The 12,305-nt window shown below is 38.6% G+C and overlaps 1 protein-coding gene across 1 annotated transcript; it reads left to right on the forward strand.

The window, feature by feature from the left end:
• The first annotated feature begins 860 nt into the window (after positions 1 to 860).
• Positions 861 to 10,258, forward strand: slc22a17 (solute carrier family 22 member 17). Its single transcript, XM_053635363.1, has 9 exons — positions 861 to 1,331; positions 3,075 to 3,178; positions 3,400 to 3,554; positions 4,571 to 4,736; positions 5,117 to 5,232; positions 5,463 to 5,568; positions 5,980 to 6,203; positions 7,372 to 7,483; positions 8,097 to 10,258. Exons 1-9 carry the CDS (start codon positions 861 to 863, stop codon positions 8,371 to 8,373), a joined length of 1,731 nt encoding a protein of 576 aa, XP_053491338.1. The 3' UTR covers positions 8,374 to 10,258.
• The last annotated feature ends 2,047 nt before the right edge of the window (positions 10,259 to 12,305 follow it).

The raw sequence follows: 12,305 nt of genomic DNA on the forward strand, positions 1-12,305 counted from the left end.
GAAAGCGATAACATATTAGATTGCACATTAATATAAAGCTATCATTTGCATTACAGCTAGTACTATTGTCAGAGCCATGCTGTTATAGAAAATTTATCAACACATGATAAATCAGATTAGAGAATTCAACATCTCTGAGGTAGAAAACTCTTTGTGAATTGCTAAAAATGTCTGGAATGCTCTTGTCTGACACTATGTACAAGTTTGAGCACATTTTCACCACTAGAGCATGAAAGGAGGGAAAGAAATAATGCATAGTACCTCCACTTCTTTAGTTTAACATGGAGCTGTTAAGATCTCAAAGGTTTGAATGTTTTTTGTTTTTTTTCACACACTGTCTATAACACATTAGGTCTTACAGGGTTACATGTTTAAACTGGCTCAGTGTCATATGAGTACACAGTTTCAAGGACCTCTGAAGATTATTCCAGGTGTGTAGGACACTGTATCTGACGTCTGTCTTTTTTCCCCAGTCAGAATGAACCATGGTTTCATTGATTCCCAAGGCAAGTGTAATAATAGATTAGTAGGCAGGTAGAGAGGGTAGTATTTCAGGAAGTGTTTAATAATTTGGAAAGGTAATTCAGTGATTCTGATACAACAGTATGTAACAGAAATGTAATAGCAATTGTATCAGTTTACTTCTCTCATTTTTGCCATGTTAGGCCTTGTTTTCTCTTCTTTTGTTAGATGATGAAATAGAAACCAAAATCTAAAATTCTGTCTTTCTCTCTTTCATTCTTTTCTTTATCTCCCCTGTTCTTACACCAACATTAAAGGTTGAATCCAAAGCCAGGTGCGAATCTCCGGACTCCATACCACACAGCAGACGGCTTTTCACTGGCCCCTCACCTTGAGCTATGACGTCCCCACCCTCTCCTCTGGCTTCCCCTTGTCCTTGCCCTCCTCCCCCTCCCTCTCTGCCCTCGTCCCCTGCCCCGTCCTCTCCTGCGCCCTCCAACGTCCCGATGCCTCCCTCGCTGCCTCCTACAGGTGAGGTAATGGTGATGGCCCTGGGACGGAAGAAACAGAGGCTCTTCATCGCGCTTTCCATCTTGCCCAACCTCTTCATGGCCTTCTTGCTGTCTTCTGACCCATTGTTGACCCTGGCATCACCCCATCACTGTCACCTGTCCGTGTCCAACCCTACAGATGAGGTGCTAAATGCCTCACTGCCCTGGGAGAAGGGTACTAGGGAAGGCGACAGTGGGGGACTCTCCCAGTGCACTCAGTACCTGTTTGTTAACGGCACTCGCTCTGGTGTAGTGGACTGTGAAGCTGGGTGGGACTTTAATGTCACAGAAGGCCTGAGGAATAACATTGTCACTGAGGTACTCGTTAGATTTAAGTTAATATTTAAATAATATTGGCAACATCATCTTTTAATAAGTTGAAATAACATCTTACAGAGCCGAAAGTTGAAGTTGTAATTATAATAGGAACATATGTAAGCTTGACAGTAATTTTTATTTAATTATTATTGAAGATGTACAATTCTTAGAGTGAGATTTTCAGTTATACAAACTTTCCAAGTAGTACTGTGCCTAATATGATTTTCTGACAAGTATGTGTTATTTTGAATGATATATTATTGAGCAGGATTTCTTTTAATCCCATATGTGTGTTTGGCATTATTCTTGTATAAATATAATGCAGTTATACATCCCACTGTCTAGGATAAAGCCATGAAATTAATATTTTCATTATGTCAAAAACCTTTTTTTTTTTTTCCCTAATCTGTGACCCATACACATATTATTGTCAAATTTTGAGAGTAACCAATTTGACAATAGCCTGGTGTTTTCTCATGCTTCATTCCACACTGAGTGTCCCTTCTCCAGCAGGGGTGTGTTGGAAACATATCCTGTCTTCCACTCAGTAGCATTTGTTAATCATAATTCTCTTTGCAATTTAAACCATAATGAAATACTCATGGGTTTACCTAATTCACAATGATATGCTGTCACAAGATTACTTCAACTTTTAGGATTATTTTACACTTGAATTAATACACCACTTGCCAATGTCAATACCTGGTACTTGGCACAATATGGGAATCATGTTATTTTGAAAATCTGAGCCTACTAAAACAAACAGTGCGCATATTCATACTCTTAGTGTATGGGAAGACTAGAATTGTTTCAGTATGACAGAGTACACAAACATCTCTGAGGTGTGTTGTTAGCTTGCGTGTGTATGTGCGTGTATTTCCGTGTACCATGGCAAGGTTCTGTGTCTCACTGAAGTTCACTGCTCTGTACAGAATCCTGTGGTGTTTAGCCTGTCTATTTCTAGCATGTTCTCCCTACTGCCTGCTTAGGGAGTTAAAACACAGCTTACGGAAACTTGAAAATAATATGCTTTATACATCACCTAGCAACCACTGTGGATATTATGGGAGTTGAGACTTGCACTAATGCCTTAAAGTGGAACTTCAGCATTTCAGTCACTGCTGGAAGTTGAGCACATTTGTGTAGCTACTCTTTAATCATTTTGAAGCAGGATTAGTGTCATTGGCATTTTCAGGGTGTGGACAGGCAGGGGGAAAAAAACTAAACATAGCAAGAGTTGCATTCTCATCATAATTATTAAATGCATTGTAAACTGCTTTAGAACTTGTCTGATGAGTTTCCACCCAGACTTTTCCACATGCCTTGCATTTTTCCTGATAGCCCCAAAAACACCACTGAGGACAGAGCATGCTATTTAGTATCTGGTTGATTAAGCAATAATCTTTGTTTGTAGCCCTAAATTATTCTGAGTTTATTTATGGTATCTCTATAAAATATAATCAGCTCAGTTTGTTGTCTTTTTTTGTTTGTTTTAGAATTGATTTTTTTGTTTGTTGAAAATGTGTAATAAAACAATTAATTAATTGATATGAGATTTTTCAGCTAAATGGTGAAAGGGAATTGTAGTTTTCCCCATAGTGTTTTTTTTTTTTTTTTTTGGATTTTATAAGGTCCTTTATGAATTATAATATCCAATTAAATAGCAGCACAACATTACCATGTTCTCTTGTTATGAAACTGTCATGTCCTCACTTCCTGTCTGCATGACTCCTGTCTTGGCAGTGGAATCTGGTGTGCTCTCAGTATTGGCTGGTCCCAGTGGAGGAGGTGTGCTTCATTCTGGGAAACCTCATAGGCTGCCTGGGCCTTGGATATGCTGCTGACCGGTGAGAAGCAGTGCAATAACACAAAGATCTAATTACCTTGTGTGTAGCATGATTGGCATTAATATATAGTCTTGTATAGCGTGAGGTACATTATGATAATGCACAATATTGGCTAAAAACTGTGTTGAAATTCCAATTATTAATCAGTCAGTATAGGAACAGTGTGTTTAACTAAATGTCCTGGTGTAGAATGTCTCCTTAATGGTTTGTCCCTTCCTCAGATTGGGCCGGCTGAAGACCCTGCTAATCTCTCTCACTTTGTCTGTGGTTTTTGGCATACTGGTGTGCGTGTCTGCCTCACCCCCCATGTTCATCGCCATGCGGTTCTGCTTGGCCGCAGCCACTGCCGGCCTTTATCTCGTGCTATATATTGCACGTAAGTAGAGTGCATCTTGAAAGAGACATTCATCAAATGAGTAACTCTGGCATGTATGAGTATAGCTAAAAACGCAGAGGCCATTAGTTCTTCTGTTGATGGTTGACAGATTAATTCATGAAAGGAGATGCTATCAGAAGAACTGAAATGCATTTTTATGATTAAGGAATAAAACACTACAGGATGTGATGTTGTAGGAAAGTAATCAGTGCAGGTATTGTGTCATATAGCATGTGATACCACCTTGAAGGTAATTATTTTCAAAGAACAGCATGTCCTAAAGTGTTTTATACCTGTCAATGATTACAATATTTTTTATTAATTACCGAAGGACACATAATTTTTATCTGTTTATAGTAAATAGCATTTAAAGTTTTGGAAGCGTCTACAAAACAAGTTAGTTCCTGTTCACACTTACATTCCAGCAGCTACTGTATAAACAGTCGTTCCCCCACTGGCCTCTCTTTTTTTCTCTCCCTTTAAGTTAATAAGTTAATCAGAAATATTTTGGTCGTGTTACAGGGAAAGCCAGAGATTTCCATCCTGAAGACATTCCTGTTATGGCTTTACTTCTTTACCTTGACTGTTACAAAGTACTGACACTGGAAACTCCTTTCAAAAATGTTAAATAAATGTTTCTTTACAGAAAACCTTACCATATCAATGATTACATAATTTTAAAAATCCGTTTATGTGGAACATCCACCATACAAGTCCATGTGCCAGTGGTTGCTATAACATATTATATATATATATATATATATATATATATATATATATATATATATATATATATATATATAAATAATATAAATAAAAAAAGAGCACTTCTGTTTGTTATAGAAAATGAATCAGCCCCTTCTGACCAGTCAGAATAAAGTATTCAGCAGTGATGTGGTATTAGTATACTTAGGACACTACGCACATACATTTATTTACGCTGTATTCATTGTTGCTTTGTTTATTACAATGGATCTATTTATTTGCTTGTGTGCTGTCTCACTGCTTAATGAAAGGTTTGGAACTGTGTGACCCTTCGCTGCGTCTCCTGGTGACCATGATTGCGGGACTGACAACAGTTGCCGGGGAGCTCTTATTGCTAGGAGTAGCTGTTGGATGCCCGACATGGAGGGGGTTGATAGGAACCGGAGCAGCACCTCTTTCTCTCTTCCTCTGCTATGGGTGAGGGACTGCTGGGAAATGTTACAGCTCTGAACTTTTTTTTCAACTGTTCACTTTATAGTGGTTAGGATTGGAGTTGGTCAGTCTTAAAGAAGGGGAGGTACTGGCTATACAGGATCCTGACAGAGCAACCCGACAAGCAGAAAACAGTCGTTGCAGATAAAGAGATGAATAAAAACTGACTACATCCTGAGAGTCATTAAACCTTATTGATTTGAAGTTCCCTCAGAAACATGAAGACATTAGGCACCTATCTGTATCAGCTTGGTTTCTTTGGCTACCAGACCTCTCTGCTAGCATTAATGTGTCAATTATGTTGTTCCACTTTTTGTTTTAAAGAACTTGTCAACAAACAGTCATATCTGTTTGCCTGTCCTTAGTATTCCAGGTGTCTTTCCAGAGTCCCCACGCTGGTTATTGCTCTCAGAGAGAGCAAGTGACATGAACTCGTTTAGTGAACACAGTGAGCGACAAAGAGAAGATGATGGCTTCACAGGTCTGTTCATGAACACCGCTCACCACCTGACTAGTTTACAGTGAAAACACTGAAGTCACTCAGCATTTGCTAAATAGCTGCAGATTTGTTTTCACTCAGCTTTGGCGCATAGCCATTTAGAACTGTTTCTCTGGGACAGTCTGAGTCTTCCTGTTTTGTTGAGGGATTAAGAAATGTAGTATGCTTGACCATTTGGAGTGTAAACGTGACCTGTTATGATGTTCCTGTAGAGCTGGAGTCGGAGTCCCCTCAGACTGGTCGTCCCTACTTGTCCTTCCCAGAGCTACTCCAGAGTCGAAACATCTGGAAAAACATGTGTGTGCTGGGATTTACCTCGTAAGTCAGAATTAAATGTCTACCTTTATAGTTTATGCGGCACAGTGGATAAAGTTGACATCTCAGAGCTCTACGGTCCCAGATCCTGAGCTCAAGTTACGGTTTCTATGCATGATCTCCCCCTTGTGGGTTTCCTCTCGGTTCTCCAGTTTTATCACACCTTCCAAAGACATGCCTATAGGTAGATTGGCAACACTAAATTGCCCCTAGGTGTGAATGAGTGTGTGATTGTGTGTGTGCTTGGTGGTCTGTGATGCAATGGTGTCCCTTGGATGGACTCCAGACCTCCAGGACACACCTATTATTAAGAATCCAAGTATGAATTAGAGAATAGAAAGACAACAGAAATTTGCTTTATGTAGACTCAATCTACAAATTATTTCTTTCCTTTTCTTAACCGCTGTCTCTCAGGTTCATCTCTCATGGCATTAGTCACTGCTACAGCTCCTTCAGGGGTGATGTTCGAGGCACTGCATCCAGTTTCTATTGGACCTACCTGCTGTCTGTCTGTGCAGGAGGTGGAGCTTGGCTGTTGCTCTGGGCAACAGTGGACCGGTTTGGTCGCCGTGGCATTCTCTTGCTGGCCATGACGATGACTGGGCTCGCCTCACTCATTCTACTGGGCCTGATGGAGTGTGAGTGCAGATCTTGCTGATAGATAGATTGATCTTTGAAATTGAAAATGTTGAAATCTGAGAAAGAGATTTGAGATGGCCTCGTGGACATTTCTGGCACTATGTTGCCATCATGTGGCAGAGCAGTAGTACAGTAGTATCACACAAATGGTAAATACCCACTGACGTTTTACCTACAAAAGTTTTAGGCACCATATTTATTTTTAGTACAAACTTTGTTATAGATTTTTTTTATTACATTTTCAAGTAGGTACAAAAACATTTTAGATTAGTTAAAAAACATTAGTTTTCCAGCACAAAATTAAATGTTACAGAAAAATGTTTGTATGTCATTAAAGAAAGCAGCATATTATGTAAGAGACACCTTTCAGACAAAAAAAACATAATGAAGGCTACTGGGTTTTGCTGCAAAAATAAGAAGCAAGTGCGACAGTCAAAGTCTCCAGAAGAACCGTGTCTGGTTCTGCACGATGCTCAATAAAACTTACAGCTCATTTCCTTATAAAACTGCACAAATTGTACCGGTGACTTTGTTTCATTTACTACTGTTTACTGCTCTTTACGTTACTTTTTTATGTAAAAACATTTAATTTAATTATTTTGAAGGCATCTTTGCTCTACAGCATTTCTTTGCATGTGCCTAAATCTTTTGCACAGTACTGTGTGTGTGTGTGTGTGTGTGTGTGTGTGTGTGTGTGTGTTTATATATACAGTATCTCACAAAAGTGCATACACCCCTCACATTTTTGCAAATATTTGATTATATCTTTACATGTGACAGCTCTGAAAAAATGACACTTTGCTACAATGTAAATTGTAAATTAGCTGTCCCCTCAAAATAACTCAACACACAGCCATTAATGTCTAAACTGCTGGCAACAAAAGTGAGTACACCCCTAAGTGAAAATGTCCAATCAGAATCGAGAATTCAACAGCGCTGTGGTATACATACATACATACATATATATATATATATATATATATATATATATATATATATATATATATATATATATATATATAGTATATACACACTATGTATGTACTATATTACTATTAGATGTATTTGCATATATTAAAGATATATGATCCAACATGATCCAAAGGTCAGTTTTTTTCACAAATTTTTCTGCTTGTGGACTTAATGGTTGTACATTTGTCTCTGTAGATCTGAGCGAGTCAGCCATTACAGTGTTCTCCGTGATGGGCCTGTTCTCGTCACAGGCTGCTGCCTCTCTGTGCATCCTCTTTACTGCTGAAATCATGCCCACCATCATTAGGTAACACTTTAAATTTATTGAAACCTCTCCAACTCACAGTTAGACTGAATGCCTTCATATTTACTTTATATGTTCAATACATAAGGTTTAACATAATGGCCTGCCAGAACTTACAAAGTGCACACTCTATGCCTAATAGCTCATCATTTCACATTCAACCACAGACTTGATTTTTTTTTCTACAAAAAACAAATTGGAATTTAAAAAATTAAGGATGACTTAGATGTATTTACTTATATTGTTGTATTGCATGTATTTACACAGAGGCCTTTTCCTATCTCAATTGCCATTTAGCCAGAAGGTTGAGGAATTGATTCTACTGAATCACAGTAGAACATGAGAGCTTTTAAAAGTATTTGAATGGTGAAATTTGTTCCAGAAGAATAATGTCAAATTCTATAAAGAAGCTATAATGTCATTTTTATATGGAGCCAGCCCTTTTAACATTTGTCAAAATAAATGAATGCTGATTAATTATATTGTAAATAAGTGGAGCAATACTGATTAAATAAAAGCATTTCAGATGTCATGCTAAAATCCAATTTTGCTGCTCAGACACATCAGAATATCTGCAGCAATTAAACTAACTGTTCATTTTCCTTGGGCTTTCCAGGGGAAGTGGGGTGGGTGCTATCCTGGCTCTTGGCTGCGTGGGTCGGCTTAGCTCTCCTCTGATGGACCTGCGCAACCACTACGGCTACTTTCTGCACCATGTAGTCTACTCTTCTCTTGCCCTACTGGCTGTTCTGTCCATTCTGCTGCTTCCAGAGAGCAAACGGAAGCCCCTGCCACAAACATTGGCTGACGGTGAGCAATACAGGCGCCCTCCTCTGGGCCGGAAGAGGAGGGACAACGTTCCTTTGCTTGCCACACCAAATCCAGAGACCTAGCCTTCTGTATAGACACACATGCACCTGTACACCACAGCCATTCCCCCGACTCTCACCGTGTCTGTGTGGCAGAGGACGAGAGGGGGCGCATGGGACAAGCCTTCCTAACCTCCCATCCTGTCATCATTCCTAACGCATAAATGGAACTACAGCATGACGAGTCCTCCCTGGCTCCTGCTGAAGTGCGAGGGGTGAGAATCTCAGTGGTGTAGAGAACAAACCGTGCTCTGTAGTATCCCAGGGCTCAGCTACAGCTACTGCAATGAGTGCCAATTTTATATACCATGCAACAGGTGGTAACCCTAAAAAGTAACACACCAGACAATCGCCATCACGGACAGAATACAGGTGTGTATGGCCCATATAGCACTGAGTGAAGAAGCCTTTAATTACATTGAACTCTCATCACACAGGCAAGGGCTCAAAATATTACAGTCATTTTGTAAATACCCTAAATATATTCTGTCTGAACCGAAATAGAATGTAACATGTAGGGAGGAAATAGAGACATGCTCCTGCTGGTCCATCAGCACAATAGAAAAACTTCATTGCAAGTTCTTCTGTTATTTATCAACAGGTAGTTTATAATGGCATTATGGTACTGATTATTCTGACTTGCGTATGCTGGACTGTGGCATGCTGACCGAGAAGGAGTATTTATGTTACACAGGTATGGTCCTGTAGCACTCTTATAGGCACTTTGGGGTTGGAAGAAACAGGACTGAATCATGAACCCAGTATTAATGAGTGTGCAGAGAAGGAAAGGACAAGCGCTAGAATTTCTGTTTGGTCATGTTCTCAGCACAACGTGGAAGACGGGCCAAAGAAACTGAAGGAATGAACAGTGCAGCCTTGTCTTAGAATCACCTCTCTGTCAATTTGTTCGTTTGTTTTTAAAAAATGAACTTAATTCTCTATTGGTAGTAATAATAAGACAATTAATGATTATTATAATAATTGCTAAAAATGACTTGACAGTAGTAATAAGACTTAATTAATAACGACTGATTGCTTGAGATTAATTAACAAGTTATAACATGTGCTGTAATTATGTTAATAAATCTTGAAACTAATTTAATTAAAAATAAAATTTTAAAAATTAAATTTGGCTCTGTCTTTGTATGAAGGTAATGTAATATGACCTGTGATGGACCACCTTCTGAACATACATTTGATCTTTAGCATGTTATTGTTTAGGACACTGGAATAATCTGAAACAGCTGAAGTAGTTGCTGGGCTCCAGTGTGCTACGTGGTGTTAGTGAGTAAAATTATTCAAAACCTTTGGCACGTACACTATCTGGACACCCTTTTTGCTATCGGGCATTTGTGATCTATTTTGAAATGCATTAAACCTTCAAGCATGTGATTTCTTTATTGGCCCCACTGGTTTCTATAATAAATGTATTGCGTATGTATATAAAACTTCAAGCTGCAGAAGGCATTTTGAAGGAATCACTTTCCCCATCCAATTGAAAGGATTATCATTTGTACTAGTCCTTTTGTTCATTGTTAATATTTTACTCCAATATAAAAACTTGCTGTAAGTGCTTGTGGCTTTATAAACAATGACAGTGCTTTATTTTGATAAGGGTGGTGATTCATCCCATTACAATTCCAGGCAGCAGCGCCATCTCTCATGTGGTGTGGTCAGTCAACCAGTTGGCTCTGTTGTGGCTAAGTTTGTCTTGCTATTACTGACTGAGCATTGTGTGGCCAAATTTTTTGGAAAAGCTGGCTCCTAATACAGCAAGTGATACACCTACATGTAGAGCTGCATGTCAAAATCAGAATATTTTTATTCACCAAATATACTGAGTGTACATATCATTAACATGAGCATACAAACAGTACTCACATCACAAACATACATACCATATTATACAAATCAGAGGGTAATCAACCAAATATAACGTGAGTTTGCGTCATTGTGCAGAACACCATAATGTGGTGTAATGAACAGAGGTGGCATTGACACTTTTTTGACCCCTTGATACAGCAATACGGAGGAGATCACAGATTTCTTGAGATTCCACAAGGTGTTTGTGGTAATGATCAGCAACACAATGCTTTATGGAAGATATTGCAATATGATTTATTTGCAACACCATTGTAGAGATAGAGAACAGTGTGTTAGGTTCACATCTGGTCTATTTCTGGCTGGCTGACTCCTCTGAAAGCAAGAGGGTCCCGAACAAAGCATTTCGGTGCGACATAGACAGGCTGAGAGATTCAGTATGTCAGAGATTGGGGAAATTCCTTTAATAAAAGGGAGAATTATGGCAATCAATTCTGGTGAGACTACACCAGTCAGATAACATTCTGGCTATTAAGTGACCTGCTTTAGAAAAATAAGACTAGGGTAAGATCTGAAACAGGAGACATGTGAAAATGAAGCTTTCCAGGTAAAGTAGTGGTCAGCCCAAATGCAAATCCCATTCACCATGGAAAAGCCAATTCACCGACGAGGTTTGTGAAAGACCCTTTTTTTGTTTGTTATTTCTTCCACTTCACAATGATTTGATCTAGGCGAACTTTAATCTATGAATTCGCAAACCTTGATCTTGTGAGCTAATAGAAAAGAAATGGGCAGGACTATGGTCTCAGACTTATGCCATGCTGTTTTCTTACTCTTGCTTGCTGCACATCTGAAGAAAAAAAAAATAGTTGTCTCATCCACTGATACAAGTTAGGGGTTTTGTGGTTTTTGTAACAGCATTGGATGAATTTAACAAGCAGTAAGTAATTAGCAGGGAATTGTCCTGCTCTGTAAATAAGTAAACATATAACATGGGGTACAGTACAGTCCTTACATGTCATTTTCACTTTTGAAGTGAGGGGGAAATGGGGATCCTGTCAGGTTTGGGCTACTTCTCCCAAGGAAAAATAAAATGCTTGCCTTTTGTTACAAGCAAAACATACCCTTGCAGCCCCAATACTCTCCTTCATTCTTGTTAATCCATTAGGTCAGCAGTGTAACTGACTTGAATGCTTGTTCTGGCTAGGTATTTCCTAGTTCCCTCTGGAAGGTTATTTCATATTAGTTTGACAGGGAAAGTATGTATAGAGTAGAACCTTATAAACTAAAGAGGGTATTAAGGAGAGCAGATGTAATACTCATCACCGACACTTGCACCATTAAGTGGCCTGACCTCTGCCTTGTTGTTGTTATCACTTGGTAAAGAATGTACTGTAGGGTTTCTGTTGCTCTCACTTGGTAAGGCATGTAGCCTTACTTCACACTTCACCCTATTAGATGTTTCATTCTAAAAATAAATATATCCTCATACTTCTAAGTAGAGTTTTAAGGTGGCTATTATTATTCATTTCAATCGACTAAATATGTACTAATGCATGTAGAAAGAAAACCATTCCCCGAATAACATGCTAAATATATACAGTGCACATATATTGATCAGATGTTTATTAGAATAATATTTGTCTCTTCACATTCCCAAGTGTCATCGCTCATACAAAAAAAGTTTAGTCAATTGAATTTCCACTTCCACTAGGGACATGACCAAATACCTGCATCGAAATCCATGTAGCAGGTCATGTAGCATGTCACAATAACACCAGCATTTACATTTACAGCATTTAGCAGACGCCATAATCCAAAGTGATGTACAGAAATGCTTTATAGTCTCCATCGGTCAGAGTCTAAGAATATTATCAAGATAAATCCATATCTGAGGGTAATTAGTATGAGCTAGCATGGCAACAAAAACACTCCAGTCAAGGGATTTATTTATTTATTTTTTAATTAGTGCTCATTTAATTGCTTGAATAAATACCAGTAAGCATGTATTACAGAAAATTAAATATTGCTGAAAATATGTAACCATTATAAAGAACTGGGGAGTTAATAACATTTGCCTCCTTTTACATTAGCTTTCACTGGCTCTGACCACAGCTTTACTAATATGGGTGTGC

This window comes from Ictalurus furcatus, chromosome 1 (genome assembly GCF_023375685.1).
Source record: "Ictalurus furcatus strain D&B chromosome 1, Billie_1.0, whole genome shotgun sequence".
In the NCBI taxonomy this organism is placed as follows: Eukaryota; Metazoa; Chordata; class Actinopteri; order Siluriformes; family Ictaluridae; genus Ictalurus; species Ictalurus furcatus.

What these genes read in the sequence shown, in the direction of transcription:
- slc22a17 (XM_053635363.1), top strand. Translation starts at nt 861, where the DNA reads ATGACGTCCCCACCCTCTCCTCTGGCTTCCCCTTGTCCTTGCCCTCCT. An exon ending in TCTCTCTTCCTCTGCTATGG is followed by an intron (nt 4,737 to 5,116) that starts GTGAGGGACTGC and finishes GCCTGTCCTTAG; the next exon opens with TATTCCAGGTGTCTTTCCAG. An exon ending in ATCATGCCCACCATCATTAG is followed by an intron (nt 7,484 to 8,096) that starts GTAACACTTTAA and finishes TGGGCTTTCCAG; the next exon opens with GGGAAGTGGGGTGGGTGCTA.